Genomic DNA, 27536 nt, shown 5'->3' on the forward strand with positions numbered 1-27536 from the left:
CTTACAATGTAGACAGCTAAACAACAATAATAGCAACATAACATATTCCATAAACTTAAGAGAATCTTAAGAAAGTACACTGGATTTTGCTGTGTGCTCAAATGCATGCAGAGCAAATACTGAACTGTTCACTGCCAAACGCACACACCTTTCACTGTCACAGTCGCAGTGGTATCTGCACACTCTGCTTGACATGTGTAGCTGCCACTGTCCTCGGGTTTGAGATCCTTTATGTGCAGCTGGAGGAGGCAGCCATCTTGTTTCATCTCATACTTCCTGCTGGCTCTCAGTGGCAGCTTGTTTTTCCTCCATTGCACTGACTCTCCAGGCTTAGACAGCTCACAGCACAGAGAGGCTGTGCCTCCCTCTTCAGCCTCCACACTTTCTAAGTCTTCCTTGAAGAATGGTGGGAGCTCTGAGGAAATCAGCAAGGAAAAACAGAATCAAACATGCAATGGCAAAAGTGTTTCAAAACTCACCAGCACAAAATTTGTACCTTTTTTTTTGTTTTTGGGAAAACCTATTTTCTTAGTGAGTGGTTTTACCATGAAGTGTAGGCTAACATAATGACTGCCAGATCAACCAGAGAAAGTTCAGAAAAGCATTTGTTCTGAGACTAAAATGTTCTGATAAAGTCAGAATTCTCCAAATGCACAGACCTTTCACTGACACAGTAGCAGTGGTCTCAGCACTTCCTGCTTGACACGTGTAGCTGCCGCTGTCCTCGGGTTTGAGATCCTTGATGTGGAGCTGGAGGAGGCAGCCATCCTGCTTCATCTCATACTTCCTGTCGGCTCTCAGTGGCAGCTTGTTCTTCTTCCATTGTGCAGATACGCCAGGTTTGGACAGCTCACAGCACAGGGAGGCTGTATCTCCCTCCTCTACCTTCATGTTCTGCAATTCTTCTTTGAAAAATGGTGGGAGTTCTGTGAAATATAAAATGTTAATGGAGTAACACAGTGGGCTGTTTTTGCAGAACAGAAATTTAATTGAAGACATAATCAAGTTAAGGCTAAAAAAAATGTACACAATAGATTTACACTACTGGAAAATATTGAGTTTCAGCAAGTTCAGAAGTGAACAACTAATCATTTGAAAATTGTTTTCCATGATGTAGAGCTTTACTGTAAAATTTACCATGCAGATTTCCAAATGAACAAACCTTTTACAGACACAGTAGCAGTGGTTTCTGCACTTTGTGCTTGACATGAGTAGCTTCCACTGTCTTCAGGTTTGAGTTCTTTGATGTGGAGCTGCAGGAGGCAGCCATCCTGCTTCATCTCGTACTTCCCCCTGGCTCTCAGTGGCAGCCTGTTCTTCTTCCATTGTACCGACACTCCAGCTTTAGACAGCTCGCAGCACAGAGAGGCTGTACCTCCCTCTTCAGCCTCCACACTTCTTAATTCTTTTTTGAAGAATGGAGGGAGCTCTGAGAAAAAAGGTTAGAAAGAATAAATTTATACATCTAGGTTAGCGTGTTAATTTAGTACAATAGTACATGCAGCATTTGAGTCACAAATATGTGGGCTGGACTGCATTCAGTACTGTCAAAAAAGTACTCTGATTAAATTCCATTTGGAAACATTTGTGTGGCAATTACTATGTTGGAAAATGCGATGAGTTCCAAAAAGTAGTGAGTAACTTACAAATACATTACAGAAGTGTATTTCTGATATCGTAAAAATTTGCAGTACATTGAATGTTGTCGTGTGGTTAAATGCAAACAGAGGAAACAGCAATTGTTTACTGCCAAATGCACACACCTTTCACTGACACAGTAGCACTGATCTCTGCACTTCCTGCTTGACAGCTATAATTGCCGCTATCCTCAAGTTTGAGCTCCTTGACGTTTAGCTGGAGGAGGCAGCCGTCCTGCCTGATCTCGTACTTTCTGCTGGCTCTTAGTGGCAGCCTGTTCTTCATCCATTGAATCGGCACTCCAAGTTTAGACAGCTCACAGTACAGAGAGGCTGAGCCTCCCTCCTCGACTTCCACACTTTGCAGTTCTTCTTGGAAGAATGGTGGGAGCTCTGGGAAATAGGAGAGAAGGACACGTGTGGGTTAAAAATATCGTAATTTAGTGTAGTAGTATGGTATAGTTTGACAAATATAATTACTTTTCAAAGACAACAGGCGTGACATTTATCATTCCAAGGAGGAAGGTACGTTTTACAGACTTTTTTCATTCGATCGTGTATCAACAATCCACTATCTAAAAGCAACATAACTTCCATTTTTACCTGTGACAGTAAGTTTGGCACTACTCTGCACATCTCCTGTATCACAGGAGTATGTGCCAGTATCCAGGGGACCCACATCACGGATAAGCAATATGTTGACTTTTCCCTCTTTGCGTATCTCATATTTATCACCGTTTTGGAGGGGGATGTGGTGGCGCCTCCACGTAACCGGCGAGGTAAAATCCGAGGTTGTGCAGGACAAAGTGGCCGTCTCTCCTTCCATGATCACAGCGTCTTTAGGCTTCTCCTCAAATGAAACTAGAATTTGAAATCAAACTTTAGAATGACTCAGGGGAAAGCATTTAGCTGAAATAAACACAGCACTGAATTCTGCAAAATATAAAGAAAATGCACTCTTTGCCTCATGCTCACCTTTGGCCTTAGGAACAACCAGCAGACGTGCGGAGGTCCTCTCCTCCCCAACCACAAATGCCACAATGCCCGTCTCTTCAGGTGTTGTCATGGTGAGGACCAGTCGGTGCTGGCGACCCTGCCACGTCATCTGGTTCATCTCGTTCTTCTGCAGAGGGCTGGAGCCGAGCCACCAGACACCCTCACTCACGTCTGCATGGCTCAGCTCACACACAAACACTGCATCTTCACCCGCGGCCACCGTTATACCTTGCAGCTCTGTGACGATCCGCACGCGCTCTGTGGAGGAAGAGGAAGCTATATGCAGCTGACTTTTTAGAGATGGAATGGGAAATATTTACAACAACCTAGATGAGAGCGACCTGTTGCTTTTATTCATGGCACATTTCTTTTGAATGAGTTAGTCAAATATATCAGTTTGTAAAGGATGAAAGTCTGCTGTAGCATCCACCTACCCCTCACAATCAGCTTGGCAGTGCTCCTCTTGCCTCTGGTGATACAGCAGTACTCTCCAGCATCCTCAAGGTGAAGTTTCTTGATTTCTAGTGTGTGTCTGGGGCCTTTGTTCTTTAAAATGCATTGTCCCCCTTCTTCCACCACAGTGTTGTCCTTCTTCCAAGTGACAGGGACAGTAGCACTGGAAACTTCACAAGACAACAGCACAGATTTCCCCTCCATCACCGCTTGGCTCTCCAGTTCCTTTTCAAAGAACACTGATGCTGCCGCTGGTAACAGAAAGTAAGGAAACATTGTGTTACAAATGCTGAATTTACACCAAAAATGGAAAATACTGACGTAATTATCTTCAGCTTCGTTCTCACACTGTTAACGGCTTGTCAATTAAAGATAACTCCATCAACAACAACTATGAAACGCAATGAAAGTTTTAAGTGCATGTATAAATGGCAGCGTGTCAAATACCTCTCACGTTGACTTCAGCCGTAGTCTTCTGCTCTCCCAAGACACAGCTGTACTCCCCGACATCCTCGGGCTGGATGTTTTTGATGTGCATCTCGGCTGTCTTATCCTTCAGTGTCATCTGATATCTTCCCCCATGATGGAGCTGGTCCTCCGCCTTCCACCACTGCACAGGCACCCCGGCCCTGGACAGCTCACAGCGGAGGGACACGTTACCTCCTTCGGGGGCCTCCTGGTTCTTCAGACCCATCTTAAAGGTGAGGGGGATAGCTGTTGAGAAAGTTGATGTTGTATTGTTTTTTGTTTGTTTTTATGTTAAAGCCTTTGACTTTGGTGAGGTCAAAACACTTTACTCTTGGGAGCAGAAAAAATAGCCATTGTTCTACAAAGAAAGGCAAAAGAAAAATAATTTATGAAATAAGCTAAATGAAGAACATTTCAAGAGGTAGGGTGGTATAACATTTTAGTTTTTTCCTTGAAAGATATTTTCACTCTTTTACTCCCTCATTCATTCAAATGCACAACTTTAAAACCTGCAAAATCACAAATGTCTTTTTTTTAAATGCAAAAACACTCAACACACTCGCTTGCATTTACACTCTTGGCTTACGTGTAATGGTGATGTTGGCTGTGGTCTTGACGTCACCGCACACACAGCTGTAAAGGCCGCTGTCTTCCAGCTGTGCGTTTTTTATGGTCAGCTCCATGCTGCTGTTTCGGTTTTTTATCTGGTACTTAAAATTATTCTTCAGCATCTCTTGTCCTTTCCTCCACTCCACAGCGAGGCCGGGCTTCGACAGCTCACAGTTCAACGTCACGCTGTTCTCCTCCTCCACCTGCTGGTTCCTTAACTTTGCCTTGAATGTGATGGGAGGAGCTGAGAGGAGAAGAACCAAGGACTGGTTATTTTCTTTGAAAATGTTCAGTTAATTAGTAGCAGTTGCTTGATTGGGAGTTTCTTACTCCTAATTTTAAATCATATAACATCTTTTATTGATTTATATCATTTTACTTGATTCTATTTTAGTCAGTTCTCTCAATTTACTTCAATCTGAGAAAGGCTTACATATCATGGTTTCGGCGTGGGGTTTCGACTTTACCTTTGACGGTGAGCTCAGCAGTTGATTGTGTGTCTTTAGTCTTGCAGATGTATTTCCCTGCATCACTCTCCTCCATGTTGTTGATGATCAGTTTAGTGAGACGTCCCTCCTGTTTCATCTCATATTTGTATCCAGGTTTGAGGATGACTCTGCCTTTCCTCCAGTCCACTGGAGCTCCAGGTTTGGAGAGCTCACAGCAGAAAACACCACTGTCCCCTTCCTTCACCTCCAAATTCTCCACCTCTTGTTTAAATGTTACAGGAATTGCTGAGGAAAAACAGCAAAATTGCAACAGTGCACTCTTACATTCATTTCAGAAACAAATAACCAGCTGAACAATGTCTTTCCATGGAAAACATACCTCTTACTTTGATGTCAGCTGAAGTCACAACAGTGCCAACAAAACAGCTGTACTCCCCCAAATCTGCGAGAGTCAAATTTCTAATCAGCAACTCAGCCATCCTGCCCTCCTGTTTCATCTGATATTTGTCTCCCTCCTTCAGAAGCTGAGCATCTTTCCTCCACTCCACTGGGACTCCTGGTTTAGAAAGCTCACAGCGCAGTGTCACGCTGCCCTCCTCAACGGCTTCCTGGTTCTTCAACTTTTGCTTGAAAGTTACCGGGATCGCTGAGGAATGACCGCGAAAATAGGATGTGCAAATTGCCAAAGCATAATCATGTTTTCTGGGACATAATGTGTATGGTTCTCACCAGTGATGATGATGGTGGCCGTAGTTTTTATGTCATCACAAACACAGCTGTATGTGCCACTGTCCTCGGGCTGGCTTTTTTTGATGACGAGCTCCAAGGTGGAGCCACTCGGCTTCATCTGGTATTTCTCTCCGTTGGTCAACGCATTGTCTCCCTTCTTCCATTGCGCTGGAGTGCCAGGTTTGGAGAGCTCACAGCACAGTGTCACTCCATTGCCTTCCTGCACCTGAATATTCCTCAGTTCTTGAAGGAATTTGATGGGCCGCTCTAGAACAGACCACAGGGGATGAATATCAAAATGATCGGAAACATTTCCATATGGAGGAATGTCTGTTTTGCTGCTCTCTTGTCTCAGCTAACAATTCAAGTTGGCGCAACCATGGCCAGGAAAGCATTGACATCATATTGATGTCACCTGGTCTCAGTTTAGTTGTTGGTTTCTTTGGAATAAACACAAAAGGAAGTGTAATGTTGCCAAAACAAAAACAAATGGACTGAAAAACAAAACGCCAGAAACATCATCATCAGCAGAAATGCAAAGACAGAGCTTATAATGCAAGACGCCGTTTTTCCAAGTTCTAGCAAGCACAACGACAAAGATGTCACCAAAATAAAAAATGCCAGTCAATCTTCTGGACTTTCAGAGAACTTTGTGTTTTAAATTAGTTTCCAAAGTTTTTTTGAAGCTGTGCTATAATCGCAAACATATCTATCCATTATCATATCACCCTACTGTACCGATATATTACAACTTTCAACCAACCAAATATTATGAAATCCACTGAAACCAACAATAACTCTGTATTGCTCATGTCAATTTTGTCCGTTTTGCATTTAGTTCTGTGTTGTTTTACTCTTTACTGATAGATTCAATTGTATGTTTATATTTGATCTTTTGACATGTATATATCAGCTGTTTGAGTGCATTCAAAAGCACGAAAGCAAAACAATGCAACTTATTGTACAGTCGCGTATGCAGTACTCACCATTCACCATGATCCGAGCTTTTGTACTTTTTTCTCCACATATACAGGTGTAATCTCCAGTGTCATCCAGACTAAGGTCTGCAATCTTCATCTCCACCTGCAGATCCTTCTTCCTCATCTGGTATTTGTCTCCATTTTTCAGCAGCTCTCCTCCTCTCCTCCACTCCACCGAAGGGGCAGGTTTGTTGAGCTCACAGCGCAGAAACATGCTGTTGCCCTCCGTCTCCTCCTGGTTGACGAGCGGCGTCTTAAAGCTTGGTGGTAAATCTGTCAATAAGAGTCAAATCTTATTTTTAAAAAAGTACATAAAATTGGAAATCAGCTAAAAGAAATAAAAGCGGAAAAAAGCATTTCCCACACTGAGAATTAATGATCACATTAGAATTAATTCCCAAAAAGAAAATAGTTTTTGCAGCCTGAAAAGCTTAAAGCTTTAACAAGAATGAAAATTTTGAGCCAAATAAAGATTGACGGAGAGCTAATCTCATTCAGACCAAAACAGCGAAAAAGTAAACGTGGTAATAGTCATATGATCATGCACAATTCTACTGAATTCAATAACACATTTAATTTTCTCAAGTATGACAAGGAACATCATCAATATTACATGGAAGTTACATTGTAGCAGTGATGTAAATAACACAGCATGTAAACTATTCATTTCAAATTGGACAGTGGAATGAATTATATGGTATGATATTACATATTAAACACGTAATATCACTTACATGAAAAACACTAAAGCCAATACTGATGCTCAAATTTAGTTACAGTTTGGGATGTATGTAATTGCAAACTATTGGCTACACATCCCACATGACGTGAATCCACATCCCATCTACTGTATCTTTTCACCCAGCTTATGAGTAATGTACAATACACGCCAAGTACTGTGACATTAAGCCGTAAGCAGGACAAGATATGAAGTAATCCCTCCATTGAGTTTCAGTGAATCTACATAATGGAGCCCACACAGTGCTAATACACACTGGGTCTATTTTGTTTTTTATTGTACTACGTTACAGCTGACCTCGTTGGCGTCTGCGCTCAGGTGATTCTGTTGAATACATTGGGAGAATTTAAGAAAACAAAAAAATGTGCTTCACAAAATAATGAATTCAACATACGTGGGGGAGTTTTGACTTTATATTTCTCTTACCTTGGACAGTGAGCTCAGCAGTCGATTGGCTGTCTTTAGTCTTGCAGATATATTTGCCAGCATCGCTCTCCTCTACGTCGTTGACGACCAGTTTCGTGAAAGGTCCCTCCTGCTTCATCTCATATTTGTCTCCAGGCTTTAGGATCGCCCTGCCTTTCCTCCACTCCACTGGAGCTCCGGGTTTGGAGAGCTCACAGCAGAAAACTCCACTGTCCCCTTCCTTCACCACCAGGCGTTGGATCTCTCGTTTGAATGTCACAGGGAGTGCTGTTGTGGGTAGAGTAGAATACCCTGTATTCATTGATTGCATTGATTTGCTACCTGCCCTTTACTCTTGATCAAATGCTCTTGCCCTCATGCTCTTCCCTCACTCCTAGATTTTTTGTTCTTCCATTTTCCTGTTCCATCTCTCCTTGACACCATTAAAAAAACACTTTGGTATCATAGGTGTGGGTTTTGGGATTTTGCGCTCAACGAACTTATGTATCACTAAGTCACCTCAGTAAATAAGAGATCCACAGAGACAGCTGAGTCATAGACACCCATAATAACGGCTTTTTAGATATTATCAAGCTGACTTGTTTAAAACCAGAGTTATTATTTGCTAATATGGGCAACAGATGTGTTCTCATTGGTCTTTGCAAGTTCTTTTGCTTCAAACATACGTTTCACTTTGACTTCAGCGGTGGTTTTCTGATCTCCTGTGATGCAGCTGTACTTCCCTGCATCTTCTGGTTGGACGTTGAGAATTGTCATCTGAGCTGTCTTTCCTTCAAACTTCATCTGATACTTCCCCCGATATATCTGCTCAGATATGACCTGAGTGTCTCTCTGCCACTGCACCGGGACTCCCTTCTTTGACAGCTCACAGCGTAAATTCACACTGTTCCCTTCCTCAGCCTCCTGGCTCTTCAGACTTCCTTTAAATGTGGCGGGAACAGCTGTGGAGCCAAACACAGATACTGTACTATACATGTAAACTGGAACACAAGCAAGATCAGTAACCCATTTTTGTCTTTTTTAGGGGGAGACGGGGGTTCTGTAAGGGGGATAGCAGGTCAACAGTATGAGCCACAGAGAAGTTTACATCATCTGAAAGCAGCTCAGCACTTTGTCAAGCTTTTAAGGTCATAAATATGTAATAAACACTGTTTGATTGAGTCTTGAAGGGCTGAGAACATGATGGCCATTCCCCTGCACTTGTATGTCTTTATTCTAGAAATTGCTCAGAAACCCCTTTATTGTCAATATACCTATGAAAGCCATTGTTTGTTTGTTGTTGTAAAGTTCCATGAGCCTATGATTATGTTAGAAGTCATAACCAGCCACATACAATTGGGCTCATTGGATCCACAAGAATCTTAGCTTTTCCACTTTTTCAAGACTGGTTCGATTAGGAATATTCAAATACACCAATTTTTAGAATAGACAAAAATAATACATGTATACTACATGCAAACAACGTTTAGTTTTTTTGTCCCAAATTGCATGGGATTAGCATAAATGTCTCTGAGTAAAGCTAAAATGTAGCCTTACTTTGAACAGTTATTTAGCCTCCTTCCTGCCGAGTTAGCCAGGACTTGGTTGATTGGATGCCTTAAGTCATCTACTTTCACATTCAATATCTTCATTCTAGCTTTAAATCAGAGCCCGCTACAGCCTCTTAACGACAGTATGTCTTGGCCTAATGTCGGCCGTGATTGCTGGCAATACAAGTAGGTCAATATACTTCTAAAAAAAGATAAATTAACAATGAACAAAGAAACAAGAAGGTATGCTTCCCTTCACTCATCTCACACATTGAACATACCAATGACTTTAACCGTGGCCTTTGTCCTCTGCTCTCTACACACACAGGTGTAAACCCCGCTGTCCTCTGGTTCAGCATCTCTGATGATCAACTCGAGGGCCGAGCCCCTCTGCTTAATGTGGTACTTCTCTCCGTTCTCCAGCAGAGCTCCCCCAAGCCTCCACTCCACTGGGACACCCGCTTTAGAGATCGCACATTCCAGCGTGACGCTGTGTCCTTCCTCCACTTGGAAGTTCTTCAGTTTTTGCTTGAAGGTGGTGGGAAGAGCTGACAGGCAAAGATTAAATGAGGTCATGAAGAAATTAATAATCACAAGAATCTAATAAACAGCAATCTATGTTTGTGTATTATTGTGCTATTTTGCTTGAACATAATTGTGTGATTTGCCTGGATGGGAAGAATTAAAACAAAGTTTAGCATCTTGCTAAATTGTAGCAACTATCATATTTTCATTTCTTAAATGCTCAGATCTGTAGGCTACTCGCTGCATGATTCTAAATCAAAACCAGATTATTTTTACACTTTAACTCTCTTTTTTCTCTTCACTGTCTGCAGACTGTCAAATGGTGTTCAGATGTTCACAACCAATTTTTTTCAAATCATTTTGTTCATTGTGAAACAATAGAATGTGACAATCGAAGTTCCCATGTACGTTTTGTGAGTAGCCTACTTATCATACAAGGAACATTGCTGATCTAATTCTGTCTTTTATTGTTCTGTCTCCATATAAAAAGTGGAACATAATGAAACTCTTTCAACAACAAAAACCCACCATGAACAGTCAGCGTCGCAGTGGTCTCTATGCTTTCACAGATGCATGTGTAGATGTCGCTGTCCTCAGGTGTAACATCAGAGATCCTCAGTTCAATTAGCACTTCTCTCTGCCTCATGTGATATTTCTCTCCACTCTTGATGAGTTCATTCCCGCTCTTCCTCCACTCCACAGTGTGACCAGACTTTGACAGCTCACAGCGTAGAGTCGCAGTGTTGCCCTCCTCAATCAGCACATTCCTCAGCTTCTGCTTGAAGGCTACTGGGAGTGCTGAGGAGTCACAGGTGAGTATAGATTGACATGAATGAATTATTGATAATTATAAACATCAATTGTCAAAATGGATTTAAAATCATTACGTCACTAAAACCTATTAGCCCATTAGTTAATTATGTCTTACCAGTGATTTTGACAGTGGCGGATGTCACTTGATCAGCACACTGGCAGCTGTAGTCCCCACTGTCTTCAGAAACAGGCTTCCAGATCAGAAGCTCCAGGGTGGTCTCCCTTTTCCTTATCTGGTATTTAACTCCATTCTTCAGCAGCTCATGTCCCTTACTCCACTCCACTGGAATTCCAGGTTTAGACAGCTCACAGCGCAGTAGGAGATTGCTTCCCTCCTCTGCTTGCATGTTCTTTAACTGCTGTATGAATGTGATGGGAATAGCTGGAAAATAATACAAGATAGAAATAGAAATATTTATCAATCAAAGTAGTTTCATGATACAGACTCTCGAGTCTATAGTCCCGAGAAGAGAATCAAGCATCCACAATTATAGTGACAATATTGTATTTTATTCTGGATGGTAAAAAAAACTTTTTTCACTGGTGGTTTTAGTTGAAATAATCTCGTGAACTGGCTCCATTGGCTGCCGTTCATGACAAATAGCCACAGTATAAACCATAGACGGATTTAATGTGCATGCATCAATATTACTGCAGAGCACAACAGCAAATCTGTGCGAATCAGACACAGTAAATGATGAATTGACTTTCAAATACACTTCTGTGAAAGTGTGCTTTGATGAAACTGTGCACTGTGTAGGTTATTGGTAAAATTAGGTTTGCACATGAAGGTGAGGAAAAGTTAAGGACGTACCATGTACTTTGAGGCTTGCTGTAGTGCGGTGATCTCTACACTGACATGTATATTCTCCTGAGTCGTCAGGCTTCAGGGCTTTTATGGTCAGAGAATTGATTGTCTTCCTCTGTTTCATCAGGTACTTGTCTCCAGACCTGATACTTTCAAAACCTCTCCTCCAGTGGAACTGGACCCCAGGCAGGGAGTATTCACAGGTCAGGGTCACGATCTCCCCCTCTTTGGCCTCCACAGACTTTAAAGACTGGGTGAACTCTGCTGGGATAGCTAAAAACAACAACAAACAGGATGAAAAATAGAATGATACAAAATTTTATAATGTTACAAACACTACCTGTACAACCCATTATAATCAGTCACATCCCTCTGGCATTTAATATTGGGCAATAGTAAGCAATACCAGTCCTGTAATAACAGGTCTATACAATTATTTTCATACCTTTGACAGTTACAACGGCCCTAGTTGTAACAGATCCAGCACTGCACTCGTACACTCCGGCATCGTTGTTACAGACCTCCCGAATTGTCAGCCGGGCCTCACAGCCGGAACGACTGGCAAAATACCTTGAGGAGTTCCACATCAGGCAGCCATCTTTGTACCACAGGATGTGACATGGCTTGGAGGCCAAACAAGACAAAATCAAACCACCTCCTTCAAAAGCCTCACAGTCCTCCAGTGCTTTAATGATGGTGGGACGCCTCTCTGGTAACATGAAGAAGTGAACGCAAAATAAGGAATGTTCAGTGAAAATGTAAAATAAAACACTCTGGCAGATTAAAAACTCACCTCTAACCAGCAGGGATGCATAGGATCTTTTGTCCCCTGCTGCAAACGAGATAGTGCCGGTGTCTTTGCGAGCAAGCTGTCTAAATGTGAGGGTGTGGTAGCCTCCGGGCACCATCTGGATCTCATTGAGCTCATTGGTGTACAGCAGAGTCTCGTCTAGATACCACTTGACCCCGATGTAGTCATTGGGACAAATTCGACACCTGAATGTGACCGTGTCGTCTTCTAGACACTCAACATCCTCTAATTCATCCAGGATCAACACCTTCTCACCTGAGAGAAAGACGTAACAGTTCGAAAAGTTGAAATTCCGACAAACATTATATATGGTAGGCGTTAGTAGTTCACTGAGCATTACACTTAAAAGTGCAAGATACGAGAATGGGAGCATTTCGATTGCCTCTCAACGACTCAACGTGGCATGGTCACATGCACTAAAAGTATGCAAGGCCAGCCTGGCTATGTCAACAAACCACAGGGAAGTTTAGATAACAACACACACAGAAGGAGAGCATCTTCATTCTCTGCCCGGGTCGATATTACTCAACTATATCTGTTCATAGCAAATAGTTCTTTGCTGCCATATTAATGTTCAGAATTTTAAATACAGCTCCTTTAATAATAATACAATTCATTTTTAGGGTCATTTTAGCTTAGCATTTAAAACCACAGTAAAGATATACTTTTTAGCTGACATTCAGCATTCGTCCTGATGTGGCCCACATACAGTAGCCCAACTGCCGTGACCCTGAACCACAGTGATGCAATGCCCAGTGTTCCCTTTACTATGTTCTCACCGTGCACAGTCAGTTGGGCCCGGCTCCGCATGGTACCGACATCACACGTGTAAACATCTGTGTCTGATTTGTCCAGACAGGTGATGGTCAGGGACAGCACCACACCCTTCTGCCTGATGACATACTTCCTACCAGACCTCAGCTCCACCATGCCCTTCAGCCAGGTCACCCGCTTGGCTGGCCGCCTGGTCTCACACTCCAGGGTAGCTTTAGCCTTTTCCTCTGCTCGCGTGTCCCTTAACTCGATTGCAAATGTGTGCTGAAGTTCTGAAAGGAACAATGAAGAATGAAAAGTGAGTCGAGCTTCAGATTTACTACACTAGTCGCCGATCCACGTTGCAAAATAGGACATATCACCATGAGGCTAGTATTGCACGACGATTAATAATCATCATCAACATTCACCGACCTCTGATATCTAGCTTGGCACGTGAGGCAATGCCAACAGCCTCACAGCAGTACTCTCCAGAGTCTCTGATGGTGGTATTCTTGATGACCAATCGCGCCAGGTTCTTATCCACACTCATCTCATACTTGGAGCTCTGTCTGATCAAGTGGCCATTTTTCAGCCAACGGATGGTGGCTTCTGGTTTGGTGATCTCACAGCTCAGCTCTGCGTCCTCGCCCGGGACCGCCTTGACATCCAATAGCTCCCTGAAGATGTGCACTGGCTTCTCTAAAGGAGACATATTTCAAAATAAAATAAAACACAGAGACAAGTTCCCCCTACAGAAACAAAATATTGCGGATCATTTTATCCGAGACAGCCAGGTTTATACCTTTAACAAAGAGCATGGTCCTACAGCTTAGGTCTTTAATTGTGAAGACCACGTCTCCAGCGTCGGTCAGTATAGCATCTCTGATGTTCATCTTATAGTTACGGCCATTGTTGATAACCTGAATATGGCTATTGGTGACCACCACCTGGCCATTGATGATCCAGGAAGGTTCATCATCAACGTCATGAGAGAGGTGACAATCAAAAGTGCAGCTTTCGCCTTCCAGAACAGCTGTTGTCTTCATACGTTGCACAATAGTGATGTGTAAGTCTGTCGGCAAATATAATAATAAAACAGCCTTATTACAGTAAATATATCTTTACAGAGAGAAAGATTTACCAAGTCATTGAACATCTTTGTGACAGAATGACCAATTGGATTTCATTTAGTGTCTGTGCACAATTCAAAAATGCAACATAGTTCCTGTTATCATTCTATCAATCATTTAGTGGCACTGTTGTCAAAAGACAGACAGATCTATTTGACCACAACACTTGATTTCCAAGGTGTAGAGCTTTTCCCAAATACCCAACAACATTTTAGCACTACTCACCGTGTACAGTAACTTTGGCCTTTGTTTGGCTGGTGCCCAGGTCACAGGTGTACTGTCCAGCGTCATCCTTGCTCAGGGAATGGACGATCAGTGTCATGGACTTCCCAAACTGGAGTAACTCGTGTTTATTATCAGCGGTCAGGACCATACCATCCTTCCTCCAAACAGGGGTCACCGTCTCTTTGGAAATTTCACACTGCAGGCAGACGTCCCCTTGCTCTTCTCCTACTGCATCCTCCAGAGACCTCAGGAACACTGCCGGGCGCTCTGGAGCCAAGATCATCATACGTAAGTGTGCATGTTTCTCAGAAATCAACAAATGGAAATCCAAGAAAAAAATAAATCCTAATCATACACTTCAGTTATTCCCCAAGCTGACCTTTGACATTTAAAGTGGTCGTCTCAGAGAGAAGTCCTGTTTTGAAGGTGACGCTGCTCTGCTGTGGCCGCAGCTTTTTGAATGTGAGACTGTGCATCGTGCCCATGTGCTGGATCCTGTAGATGGCGTTGCAATAGAGGCGAACATTGTTGAGGAGCCACTCCACGTTGGCGACCACATAGTTGAGCTCACATGAAAATGTGGCAATGCCATCCTCCTCAACTTCCTTTGGCTCAAGGGTTTTAACCAATTTCAGCGTTCGCACTACAATTAAAGGAGGACAAAAATGATCATCTGAAAATGATGAATATCCAATACAGAAATTGTTATTACTCCACCTCAATTTCCCCCAAACCATGTTTAGCCTACCTTCTACCTTAACATGAGCTGTGCTCTGTGAACCCCCAGCCATGCAGCGGTACTGCCCTGCATCCGTCCCTGTCAAGCCATGAATGGTCAGCTGTGCTCGTTTGCCTTCTCTTTTCATGTTGTACTTGTTTGAGGTCTTCAGAGACGTACGGCCTTTAAACCACCGCACCACCCTGGGAGAGGGGGCAAACGCACAGCTCAGAGTCACAGAGCTGTTCTCCTTCGCCTGTACGTCGTCCAAGTGGCGGGCAACCTGAAGAGGTCGCTCTAGAGGGGAGAGATGTAAAAGCCACTTAATGAAACACTCCGGCAAAATCAAGAATTCATTCACTTTACCAAATTAGACCTTTTCGGGACCATGCAGAGGATATAGGTCTCCTTAGGATACATCAGGAATAAAGCAGGATAAAACTCCAGAAAGCCAGTCCTTTGCAAGGCTAACACAGAGAGCACACACAGTTCAGAGCTTTGAGAGAGAGAGAGAGCTTTGAACTTTTAAAAGTCAAAATGACTTTGAAGAGTTTTAGAAGTGCTAATACTAAACTAAAAAAAGAGAGATTTCACTGGGCTATTTTTGAGGTCTGTCCCCCCAATGTCCAATAACTCAAACCATTCTAGCGGGAATACAGATTGCTCCGAGCCACAGCAGGTGAAGAAGCTTTTGTTAAATAACGTTAAGATAAAGTGTGGTTCTTACTGACTTTTACATTGTTCCTGTACAATAATAACATTACGATAATCCTGAAATTACCAAAAATCCAAGCCAACTCACCTTTGACGTTAAGCTGAGCAGTGGAACGACTCTTTCCAGCTGCAAAGACCATGGGCCCAGACATGGAGCTTTCTGTGGAGGTGAGACAGAGGCTGTGGAGGGTGCCCACCCTGTTGATGTTCACTGCTGCGCAAGGCTCCAGCACCTCACCGTTCAGGGTCCACCGGGGAGGCCTTCCTGATTTCAAGCTGGTCTCCACCTGGAACAGGGCTGGCTCTGGCTCCATCACCTCCACTGAGCTCATCCCTCGCACTATTCTGATAGCCTGCTCTGCATGTACAGCCATAATACACATTAACCAGTGCTGATCCAACTCTTGACTTATAACAGTAAAAACTCTCGTTGGCACATTAGAAACGTGCACAGAGGCATTACTCATCATGAAAGTGTTGTGGGTACATGAATGCAAACCATACTGTCGGCCATAAACCTTGTTTTGTTTCATTTTAATACTGCGATAGAAGCCATCTCACCCTCCACCAGAAGCTGACAAGAGGTGCTGTCATCTCCTGCATCACAGGTGTAGGTGTCCTCATCTGAAGAGCAGATGTCATCGATGGTCAGCTGCCTGTAGACATCTTGGCTGATCAGTTGGTACTTCTTACTGGACTGGAGCTCCTTCCTGTTCTTGTACCACCTGACCTGAGCATTACGCCGTGACACCTGGCACTCCAGCAGACCCCGGTGGCGATACATAGCTATCTTGACCCTTAGAGGACGCACTATTTGGACTGGGAGCTCTGAAGAAGGGAGGCACAGGCTGTAAACCTTCAATCATTTTCTCCATAAACCCATGTTAAATCGTATCTGGTGGCTCACCTTTCACTGTGAGAGTTGCGTAGGATGAGACACGCTCTGCAGTGAATCTGATCTCTCCAGCATGCTCTGGCCTGACTGACTTGAAGAACAGGGTGTGAGTTTTACCTGCAATCAGATCAAAGCAAAATGTTTGTGATTAATCAGGGGGTATCGTTTCTATTTTATATATTTACACCGAGGAACAATTACTGACCATTCAGACACAGCTTCTTAGCAAAATTGAGTGACAGGCCTGGGAGTTTTTATCCTCTTTTGGCTTATTAGTTTCTGTAAAACCCATTGTTGGTCTCTCACCCTGTTGTCTGATCTTGATATTGTCTCCAGGTTGAATTCGGCTGTCATCTCTGTACCACCGACCATCCATATCCACCTGGTTGACCTCACACAGGAAGTTCACGGGTTGACGCTCCATCGTGTCAACATCCTCCAGCTCCTTCACTATGTGGATGTCCCTAGCTGGCAGAAGATAACCGAACCGTGACTACATTTTGTGTGCAACCAAACAGAACTTTATAAAAGCTGCTTGTATCGCTTTTTAGTAGCCCTGTAATGACTTTAAGACAAGTGTTTTTACAAGTGGCACAGTCTACATCACCACCTTACCTGTGACACTGAGTCTGCCTGAGGTCTGAATGCCGTTGGCCTGAAAAGAGAACAGGCCTGCGTCTCCTAAAGACACCCTGTTCAGTAGGAGGGAGTGTTTCTTCCCATGCGTGCTGATGCGACAGTTGGGCTTGGACTTAAGCGGCATCCCATCTCTGGTCCACAGACCCTCGATATAGGCCAAGTTGAGGGTCACTTCAAAGGAGCAAACCTCACACTCGGACACCTCCACATCCTCCAAGCCCTTCACCACCAGCAGACGGTTCTCTGCCACATAAGCACACACGCAGCATTAGAAATTCAAAAGCTCTTTTGCTACTACACCGAAATTGATGTGCGAGAAGAAAACTTACTTGCAGCAGCGACTATTCCTCCAGGTATATTGTCTCCCATGCCTCCTGCTCTTCTCTCAGAATGATTGGAGAATCTTGTTTGCTTTTTACCACAGTTATCACAGAAGGGCTACAACTACAATGGTGATGAAAAATATATATCAGGTAATGGTCTGGCTCAGAATAAAACTAGTAATCAGTTTAATTGTTATAAAGGATGCTCAATCTGGCTGTAAAAGCACCATCTCATTCACGCCGCATTCACATTTGCTGCCATGCAGCTTCTTTCAGGTAATGGACAGCACTTCATTTGACATGCCAAACAAATTACATTCAGGCCAATAATTACATAAACCATCACTTCCAAAATATTGGCCTGTCAAAATGGATTCACATGGCATCACTCTGATATGGTTGATCTCTGGTGCGTTGGCATGCCAGTCCTCGGTTAAGAAGAGCAGAGTAATCTCTGTCACCTCGCTCGGCTGAGCTCAGCACCCCAAATATAGACTCAGCTGTGTTCAGGCTGCATGCACTGAACTGAGAAGAAGGGGAAGCTTTAAAAAACAAAGGAGAGGCCAAATGAGAACTGCCCATCAGTAACTGATTAATATGATATGTGAGATCATGACACACTTTTCAGACGGTGCCTCCTCCCACTATCATTATGAGGTTTACTAAGTATTCCAAGAGGAGGGCCATTCTTTCTCATTAACGAACAGTTAAAATGACATTTCATAATGCGTCACACTGAATCTACCAACCATTATCTAGCCCAACCTCTAGAGGCCTGATCAATTATGATATCCAGTGAGCTCTTCTCCAAGATGGCATGTAAGATGAATATATGGCATAGAAATACAAAAACATCTTTGAAATTAGATGAGCAAACGTAAAACACCCGAGAGTTAAAGATTTTGACCTCTCATATTAAAGTATGCAAACAAAGAAATAATGACAAGAAAAAATAAATACATATATATATCACCTGCAGCAATGCACCCACCTTAAACTTAAACAGGGGTTTTCTAGAGAGAGTAAATCCTTGCGTGGCCTCTTGTTGCACCGATGACAAAAAAACAAAAAGCCTTCACCTGAAAAACAAGAATAAAAACGTCCACCATGGCGACGGCTCGGTCCGAGTCTTGTCTTGTTTCACACAAAGCCTTTAAGATTAACAACAAACGTTGAGCCAAAGGAGAGCATGCCCAGGTTTGCGAGCTGCGTCCCTGTCCCCAAAGCAGACAGCCTATAGCGCTTTCTCTTTTTTTCTTGCTTTGATGGAGCATAATGCTGAACAGCTGACACATCTCTCCCCACATACTAACTTCCAAAATAGCCTTCTGTCAGTACGAGGGCAAAGATAGCTTTGGCTTCAATGGTGTGAGGCAACTCGTGTCCAGCATCAATGGAACTATCAAAAACAATCAAAATGTATATAATGGGCTTGGTGTGTTTGATGGTTTTCTAGTGTGCATGAGTGAGTGACAGACACGCTTAGTACAAATGACTTGAAAGCATCTCAGTACAGAAGTTAAATTACCTTCATGTAGCACCGGGATGTAAGGGTTAGGGTTAGGGGTTAATGTGTAGGGTTAGGGTAATGTGTACTGTCTGTTGTTTTACATACAATCAAATTCACCACCAGGTTGCCTGAACTTAGATCTTCCACCTAAACGACTGGTCCAAGGCAGAAGTAGAGCGTTCTGTACATTATAGAAGCAGATTAATCACATGCTCTTCACAATACTGACCCACATCTTTCAGTGTCTTAAACCTCAGGTCAGTCCATGGATCCCCACAGGGGGTTTCCTCCACTGCTGCAGTAAAAGGTCACAAAAGATTAAACAATATAAATGAAGACACATGTATCGGCACTCCAGTGTGATGTCATTTACTGACATCAGAGTAGGTGACAAGGTGGTCTCCTTGTCTCCTCCATCTCCTCCATCTACGTTGGGCTGAGGGGTTCGTTTGCATGAAAACAACAAGGTTTGATTTTGTGGGATTCCCTCATTCAGACAGCCAGACAGAACAAAGCGAGCACTGCCCAGCACTGTGCTGCCTCACTTTGACAGACAGCTCCATGTGCCGCTGAGCACTTCTAAGTCCAGTGAAACTCGACAAGATAATCTCTTGGTGCACGAAAAACAACTTGTCGTCACTGAGAGGGAAACGGTTCCCGTTTTTCAGATCTCCAGCAGGCCGGTCAATACAAAGCTTTTAACTGCTTTCTTGGACATTTGAGTGGGAAAGGATGAAGAGTAAATACTTTTAGCTTATGAATCCCCAACAAAATATATATTGGATTACAAATCAGGGCATTTGATGGCTTTCAATGCTAATTTCTAAACAGGACGTCATATCAAGATCAAACAGATCTAAGAAAAGGCCCCAAATCATGTCACAGTGAAAACAGCCAACGGATCAACTTGATATCGTGAAATGTGGGCCTTCTCATCTGCAGCATCATAGGATGCTGCACATAGGCTAAAAATGGAGTGACGTTAAGGGGACCAAGGCAATGTGAGGATGTGTTGAGTGAATTTAGAACTCGACAAAACAGCTGAACACTCCACCTAAGCCTCTGGACCCCTGCTTGAAACCCCCCTCCCTCCCTCCTGCTGATCACATATCCTCTGGTTCAGACTCTCTACACCTGACAGCGGTCATAGTAAAGGAATATAGAAAGATTCAATACATACATTTGATCACAAATGTGTCGACAGATGACATCTGATCATGAGCACAGACTAGATGACCCAGATGCTGGGTGTAGCACCATGATGTTAGTGTTATTTCTGTAAGCCACATTCCAAATGTAGTGTTATATGTACCCTTCTAACCCTGTGCCATATGGCCAGGTAGCCATAGAGCAGAACGACATCATGCCCTTGACAGTCTTGATATGTCTCACTACAGTGTGGCCTTGAGTATCATAGTCATAGGAGTCTGTCCGCCCGAGCCAGGCTGAATTTATTTCTGTTCATATTTAAATAGCTCGTAGTTTGGTTGGCTGCATAATGGGTGATGCTATTGAGGTAAATATTTCAACTCAATTTAAGGATGAGCTCCAGACAAAATCACACGTAGAAGTAGATAATGCGAGATTTAAAGTAAACGTTAAGCAAACATGGAAATGGAACACAATGATGAGATTTGATTATCGAAATGGAGTGACCAATTATGTTCTATCTTTGGACAAAATTGTCATTGCCTCTTACTCAGAATACCTCTTCATAGGATGGTGACAAGACAGGCGTTAGCGGCGTTCCTTATAGACTGCGCAGAGTCCTATGTGAAGTATGTAAGCTGTGGTATTTTGTGTCTTCTTCAACCAAGTAACAGGTCCAAGAAGATTTCAACATTGTATTTCTAACACCAGACACTAGTGTAAGCATTTCATTGCTCACCATTTCTGTTGCATCCTCCAACGGCAGTATTGAAAACACACAACAAACACAAATGGACTGCTTTTAATTTTATTCATCTTGTAGGGAGTATATCGGACAGCCATCAGATGGCAATTCACATACAAGCTTCAATAAATGTATAACTGCATTCAACTTGTGATTAAAACAAAATATGATGACAAACTTATTTTTTAGCTTTCTTCTTTGCATCTTTGGTTTTTGCTTTCTTCTTTGCATCTTTGCTTTTAACTGGTGCCTGTTCTTCTTCCTTTCCTGTTGCAGCTTTAGTCCTCTTCTTTCCCAGGGGGGTCTTTGCGTACCAGTTCTGGTGACACACAAAAACAAAATGAATATGCAACAAAGCAGTTACAATCATAAAAATGCAATGAAACAAAATATGATATATCTACTCTACTTTAAGGGCGTCTTCTTCTGTCTGTAACACGGGGTAAATCTTCGCTAATGGAGCAATGAACTCAGCAGCAGTCAGCGGTCTGTTTGCCTGCTGTAGGATGCGACGCTTGGTGACAATGCTCCGGATCACCCGGACCATGTGACCTGGTGTGTAGCCATCAGAAATCTCCGCGAGAGAGCTGAGGTCCAGCGCGCTGGTTACATCACCTCCATGCTTTCTGATCAGTTGCTTCCACAAGACTGAAGTCAAACAGAGTCAAAGGTCATTTCTTATACCAACGACCAAAACGAACTAAAATTGTTCTCCGCGGTGTCTATTCTTACTGTATCTTGAGCCGTAGGCCGGTCTTGGGATGAGGAGGATTTTGCTGTACATTTTACACAGTGCCTTGATGTCAGCACTTAGTGGGTCTTTAGTTGTTCCTACTATCAGAACACGATCCTCCCCTTTGATCAACTTGAGAGACTTGGGCAAGTCTTTCTCCAAGCGTTTGGGATCTAACTGTGCAAACACAAAAAAAAGTGGTTTCAATCACCATGCATATCAAAAACTGCTACATTTAAACAACGTGATAATGCTGTTCAGCTTTTCTTCTGCCCAGAAATACCTCTTTTACTTCCTCTGGAACTTTCTTGTAGAACATTTTTTCAGCATCTCCAATCCATATTACTGAAGGTTGAAGTAATCTTGCAACCTATGCGAAGGTGATCATGAAAAGTCATAAAGTGTTGCACATATAGGCTGGGTTACGTTTATGCTTCAATTGTAGGTGAGAATTTAAAAAATGCTCAAATAGTTTACCGGCAGTCATTAAAATAACTTAACTGCCACCATTACGAACTTAAATGGCAATGGCACCCGAGTCTGTTACTGTACCACTGTTTTACCTTAAAGACCATGTGGAGCATCATGGCGAGGCCACTCTTGCCTGGGTACTTTCCTGCCGTGTTCAGAGGAGACAGATCAAACAGGTTGGCATCTGTCTCCTGGCAGATTGCATGGACCAACATCTTCTTGCCTACACCTGCAGGCCCTGCCAGTAGGATGGCCTTTATCAGAGTTGCCTTCTCATGTACCGGCTGAGATCCTGCAACAACACAGCATCTTGTATTCGATCCAGAAACAATACTTTCAGCTATATTTATTTAAAATATCAATAAAAATAACTTTCACACCTAATGGTAAAATTGCATATAGAGTTAAGACCTGCCGCACGTCCCACAATGACGGCATGGGCTCAATGTCGTTTTGCCTCAGTGTGGTCCCAAGGTAGTTATAGTCGCCTTGCAACAAGAGGGAACAACTATTATACTCCAATAGTTATTAATCAGCACGGTGAAGCATTGGGAAAACTGCAAGAAAGGACTTTAAAATCGATTTCCTTACTGCAGAAATGATTGTGCCAATTAGAAATTGTTCATTGTGATCATAGTGTTTTTGCAAACACAAACCAGAAGAGGGCAGCACATCGTTCCTATACAGTTATGATTTTAAAGACAAAAGGAGAAATCTGAAAGATGGCGCACCAGTTTATACAAACAACATATCAAATCTTACCCAGGTAATCCTGCAGCCGAACTGTATTTGCTCGTTTCAACAAGCCCTGTTCCACCAGCTCCTGACACAGAGACTCAAGAGTCCTAGCAGAGGTGAATAAATCATGTAGTCCATTTCTCCAGCAATTGTATTGACTGATTTGTCATACAAATCATTTATACAATGAAAACCATCCTCTGTGTGACCTCACCTATCAGCTGTCAAATCTTTCTCCTTTTGTTTCTTCTTCCCACTCTTAGATCCTTTCTTTTTCTGTGGAGAACAATACATATCATCAGGACACATCTCAACTAAACCACATGACCAAACCTCCCAGACATCTTTCTCTCACTCGTTACCTTGGCATTTGCTTTGGTTTTACCGCCCTTGTTTTTATCCACAGCTAGCTTCAGTTCAGCCAGCTCTTGTCTCATCTCATCTACCTGATAAAAGCAGAACAGACCAAGAAGCATGTGGCGCTGTTATCAGTATTAAACACCAGTGAAATGGACACTGAATGGTTAAAACAACAGCATTGGTTTCCTGTTAGTTTGGTTGTTAAATTCCTAACACATGTTGAGAATTTAAAATGTTTTATTTCCTGTCGTCAGCATTACCTGTACTCGAATCTTTGCCTCAATGACTTTCCTCTTTTCTTCCTTTATCAGCTCCACCTCGTGCCTTTGGTGGAAGTTGCTGGACTCATTGCGGGTTTTCCAAAAATCTAAAGATGACAACCATTCAGTTCAGGCTTTCTGTGAATGAGTAACTCTACACTGCATTTATACCGCTTCTTATTCACCCATACATGCACACGTTCATACAGAGATGGTGGCGGAGCTGCAACGGGAGCACCTTTGGGTTCAGTGTCTTGTTTAAGGACACTTGGACAGGAGGACCCGCCCCAGATACTTTACACCGAGAGGTGGTGAAAGCCAAAATACAAGAAAAACTTCAAGGTACGTTGCATACTCAATCCCATTTTGTAGTTTACCATCTAAACAACATACTCTTAAACTATTTTTGAACTGGATTTGGAACGTGTTTACTTTTATTCAGTTGAGAGGCTACACTTTAATATTAAGACCAATATATTATTTTGACCTTTTTAATGTAAACATACCAACAAAGGTTTTGTTTGCCACTTCCAAGTCTGACAGAAAAGCTGAAGGTAGCATCGTCAATCCTGCTTCTTCTTCCTGAGGTGCAGAATAAAGTTACATTGTGTCTCTGAATTTGCAACATTTTTTAGTGACGCTGACGAGGATTGGTTTGAATAAGAGAATTTCTTCTTACCAACAGAATTTTCTGAATATTACATCAGCCAATAAAAAAATATTTAATACAACTTACTTCCTTCTTCTTGTCCTTTTCCCCCTTTTCCTTCTTCTTGTCATTTCCTTTTGATTTCTTGCTGGCTTCCTCCTCTTCCTTTGCAGCAATTTCTTCCAACAACTGAAAACAATATATGTGCACCAAACATAATTCTCCGTCTGCAAACTACAGTAAAAATATGCAATAAATCCATTTTTTGACGGTGTATTTGACCTGCGTAGGGGTCTTTTCAGTGAAAAGGAGGGCTGAGCCACCAGCCTCAACATCTGGGTAGTCTGGAAACGATCCTGTTGCATCACTATTTAAAAAATTCAAACAGAGGAGGAAGACAGACAGTAAGAACGTCGCTATTTGATTTATTAAATGTGGAAATGCTCTCAAATAACAAAACTCAGAACAAGTCCCTCTGTGAAACCTCACCGGCATTCAATGAACCACTGTCGGATTTGGTATTTCATGGACTCGCTCATGTTAAGACCCTCTACATCTTGTAGTTGGTTTGTGACAGCCACTGCAGACTTCTGATAATCTGCGTTGCGGTCCTCCCGTTTAATCCGTGTGCAAGCTTCATTAGCCTGGACAGTGATTACTGCAGGGCATGGCACCTGGTATTTTGGATCCATGACCTATAACATTAAAGGGACCAAACTTTATATATTAAAAACAAAAGGAAATTGTAATCAAGGAAAAGATTTAAGGTTTAAGGGGAAAAAACGACTAAGCCAGACAAAGGAACACAAAATATCTTAAATGATATCATTCAGCTTTTAGATTGAATTCATTAGAAGTACTGTTGGTTTAGTAAAACAGTGTGGATCTATTTTTACACTTTAAGGCAATTAGTAAAATTGATGGCCCATTTCACTCACCATTCCCAGAAAGATCATTTCTTCTTCCCGAGCAATTTTGACCCTCTTCCTCTGTATGTAGCCCCTCCACACCTGCAATTCACATTTAAACAAATCTTTCAGCACGAAAGATGACACAAGCCAAAGACAGAGGCAGAGAAAGAAGCGAGTATAGGATTGCGTTGGTAACAGAGGACCTTCTGAATGCAGACTGCGGCCAACTCAATGGCAGCTGCTCCAGGGTCCTTGGTGCTGTACATCCTGTTCATGTTTCTTCTGCTGTTTTGATTCAACTTGGCCCTCAGGCGTCCTTGACGGGCCCTCTCCGCCACTTGAATTACCTTAATGGCCTCCTCTTGACTCATGTCCTTCGTTAGACGCTGTAGGGACAAAATCATTGGAACATTTTTATGCTTGTCATTTATTAATTAAATATAACAGTTATTGAATAAAAACTTTCGTGTCTGTGTATGCCTATATGCCTTTTTGTTGACATTTTTTAAATAAAATGAAGAAAAGAATATCAACAGACGTGTGTTGCTTCTTTTCAACTCACTTCTGGGCTTTCAGTAACCTCCACCATTTTAAGGATTTCTGTCAGCATCGTCGTTCGTTCTTGTAGTTCTTTGAAATAGCGAGGGATAGGGATCTCAAGGTCTGCCTGGAGTGACAACAAACAATAAATAGCTGTTGAGTAATATCATTATCGAGGGGACATCCCAGATAAAGTCAATGCCAGCTGTGAACAAGTCAATATCATTTTAATCAGGTGATTTTAGCAATCCAATTTCATTAAATTTGCTGGGAAAAAAGAAAGAAACTCACAGGTGTAAGCTTAAAATCGTGAAGGACATCATCCATGTAGTGGTATTCTGAAAACTCCTTTTCCACCATTTCATTCTTCAGCTCCAACACCCTCCCCATCACACCTTCGAGAGTTGCCCGAATATCTTTTCTCTTTTGAGGGTGCACCACTTGGTCATAGACCTCCTCAAGCTGTCTGAAGATTTGGATGTAGCGCACATAAAGCATGGCCAGACGCTGGAAGAACACTACCCGGTCCTTTTCTGGGCGGCGGGGCTCAGCAGGTAGTTCCTCAGTGAGCAGACGGCTCAACTCTAACTGAGCATCTGCCCACATCTGGTTGTATGTCCTGGAATAGTGTAAACAATGGGATGAGCTGAGGCTGGGAAAGGGGTTATCAATGACAGGTGAGTGATGGTCAAAAAGAAATGCGTCACAATGAATGCAGACCAAACCTTATTCATAGCAAAACACAAACACAAGGAGGAAAAAGAAGCCAAGATGGAAGATATGTTTGGTTGGACTGTACCTTTGTCTTTTGTGGTATTAGTGTCATAAAAGGTCATACGTTACAAAGGATGAGGGCAACACAGCTAGGAATGTAAAGGACAACAAGGGCAGAAAACAATGGCCAGACTGCTCAGTAGTCAATAAAAAGGAAACAAATATTGAGTCAGCAGTCTCAAATGCAACAACTGGAGTGAGTGTCGCACGTGTCATTATTGTTGCCATATTTCCTGCTGCTCCTCTGCTGCTACATACTTTAAAATACCTTGCGTGTTACTACCTTTGCTTCCTGTCGTGTTGTTAGCTTGTCTTAAGTTAAGCTACTTTGACGTTTCCAAATTGCAGTGTCATAACTTGTGTGCATTATTTTCAAAACGCTACCTTGTATGTATTGTATTTTAACGTTTTATGCACATGCATAACAGTGCAACTTTGGTTTACTAAATATTGCTAGCGGACGTTATCTCGAGTTTAATTCAACAAGTTAAAGTTAAACTACGTGGCCGCCGAGTCTAACGGTACAATAAAGAAGCTTACCTTTGCGACATGTCTCTGTTTCTTATAAAACAACCGCACAATTTGCAGTGTAAATATAAACCAACTACAGTGCATCAAAGATGAGTTCAGCTTCCACAAGTTGACGGAGTGCTTGGCCCGTCTCCGTAGTAACCGTCTTCTTCTTCTTCTTCTTCTTCTGATTTTACGACGGTTTGCATCCAGTTTATTGGCGCATTACCGCCACCTTCTGCTCCGGAGTGTGGATCAGCCAATAGACTTACAATCTTTCCCCCAAAACAAAACAAAACAAACAAAATAATCACAATGAAATAAATGTAAATAAAACATAAAATACGAGGGGGCAACAAGAGTGCACAATTGCTTTTAATCATATTGTTTAAAAATTGCACAGGAGATTCAATTTCATGGACTACAGAATTTCTAGAAAGGTAAAATGTTGCCAGATTCATCTAATAAATGGGTGAAAAGACCATATATTTATATCCATAAAGTCATTGAAAAACAAAGACCTATTTCCAATGCAGTTCTGCAGTTCCAGATGGGAACATTGTGCGGTGTGAAATTGTGTTTGTACAACAGCTTTCAATATAACAATAGAGTGGAACGAAATGAGGATAATTCTACAGTCCATTTTTAAACAAAAAAGTTGTGATGTAAATTAAAACATTTTTTGTTTTCATTAATTAGTTTTAATTTCCTGAGAACACAACATAGATGCTGATTTTGTCACTGCTCCTGGTCATGTTTTCCCTCTGTTTCATGTCTTTCACTCATGTTTTCTGTTTTATTTTGTTCCTTTCCT

General features: G+C 42.4%; 2 protein-coding genes across 2 annotated transcripts in view; both read right to left on the bottom strand.

Moving 5' to 3' along the window:
• The window catches only part of obscna (obscurin, cytoskeletal calmodulin and titin-interacting RhoGEF a), a 41056-nt gene extending 22591 nt beyond the window's left edge, over positions 1 to 18465 (bottom strand). Inside the window, exons 1-35 of the mRNA XM_079267335.1 lie at positions 18364 to 18465; positions 17379 to 17493; positions 17026 to 17292; positions 16717 to 16878; positions 16423 to 16527; positions 16077 to 16343; positions 15604 to 15873; positions 14832 to 15098; positions 14463 to 14726; positions 14084 to 14350; positions 13531 to 13800; positions 13161 to 13427; positions 12752 to 13018; positions 11955 to 12227; positions 11607 to 11870; positions 11168 to 11434; positions 10469 to 10735; positions 10069 to 10338; positions 9297 to 9563; positions 8152 to 8427; positions 7487 to 7753; positions 7358 to 7384; positions 6328 to 6594; positions 5342 to 5608; positions 4992 to 5258; positions 4631 to 4897; positions 4141 to 4407; positions 3534 to 3800; positions 3068 to 3337; positions 2613 to 2909; positions 2241 to 2498; positions 1764 to 2030; positions 1163 to 1429; positions 660 to 926; positions 149 to 415 (exon numbers count right to left, since the gene is read on the bottom strand). Coding sequence (XP_079123461.1) covers positions 149 to 415; positions 660 to 926; positions 1163 to 1429; positions 1764 to 2030; positions 2241 to 2498; positions 2613 to 2909; positions 3068 to 3337; positions 3534 to 3800; positions 4141 to 4407; positions 4631 to 4897; positions 4992 to 5258; positions 5342 to 5608; positions 6328 to 6594; positions 7358 to 7384; positions 7487 to 7753; positions 8152 to 8427; positions 9297 to 9563; positions 10069 to 10338; positions 10469 to 10735; positions 11168 to 11434; positions 11607 to 11870; positions 11955 to 12227; positions 12752 to 13018; positions 13161 to 13427; positions 13531 to 13800; positions 14084 to 14350; positions 14463 to 14726; positions 14832 to 15098; positions 15604 to 15873; positions 16077 to 16343; positions 16423 to 16527; positions 16717 to 16878; positions 17026 to 17292; positions 17379 to 17418 — 8386 coding nt within the window. The 5' untranslated portion in view covers positions 17419 to 17493; positions 18364 to 18465. The remainder of the gene's footprint in view (positions 1 to 148; positions 416 to 659; positions 927 to 1162; positions 1430 to 1763; positions 2031 to 2240; positions 2499 to 2612; positions 2910 to 3067; positions 3338 to 3533; positions 3801 to 4140; positions 4408 to 4630; positions 4898 to 4991; positions 5259 to 5341; positions 5609 to 6327; positions 6595 to 7357; positions 7385 to 7486; positions 7754 to 8151; positions 8428 to 9296; positions 9564 to 10068; positions 10339 to 10468; positions 10736 to 11167; positions 11435 to 11606; positions 11871 to 11954; positions 12228 to 12751; positions 13019 to 13160; positions 13428 to 13530; positions 13801 to 14083; positions 14351 to 14462; positions 14727 to 14831; positions 15099 to 15603; positions 15874 to 16076; positions 16344 to 16422; positions 16528 to 16716; positions 16879 to 17025; positions 17293 to 17378; positions 17494 to 18363) is intronic.
• A 2489-nt stretch (positions 18466 to 20954) lies between these two features.
• Positions 20955 to 26763, bottom strand: LOC306776521 (dynein regulatory complex protein 11; the record flags this gene model as incomplete). Its single annotated transcript, XM_079267235.1, has 19 exons — positions 20955 to 21095; positions 21186 to 21424; positions 21509 to 21686; positions 21793 to 21879; positions 22073 to 22272; positions 22361 to 22468; positions 22743 to 22825; positions 22933 to 22994; positions 23081 to 23164; positions 23339 to 23445; positions 23845 to 23920; positions 24075 to 24176; positions 24270 to 24354; positions 24477 to 24682; positions 24926 to 24997; positions 25102 to 25284; positions 25461 to 25565; positions 25730 to 26090; positions 26753 to 26763. The coding sequence occupies 19 exons, from the start codon at positions 26761 to 26763 to the stop codon at positions 20955 to 20957; spliced, it is 2490 nt and encodes an 829-aa protein (XP_079123361.1).
• Between the last annotated feature and the right edge of the window lie 773 nt (positions 26764 to 27536).

Source organism: Melanostigma gelatinosum, assembly GCF_949748355.1.
Source record: "Melanostigma gelatinosum genome assembly, chromosome: 4".
Lineage (NCBI taxonomy): Eukaryota > Metazoa > Chordata > Actinopteri > Perciformes > Zoarcidae > Melanostigma > Melanostigma gelatinosum.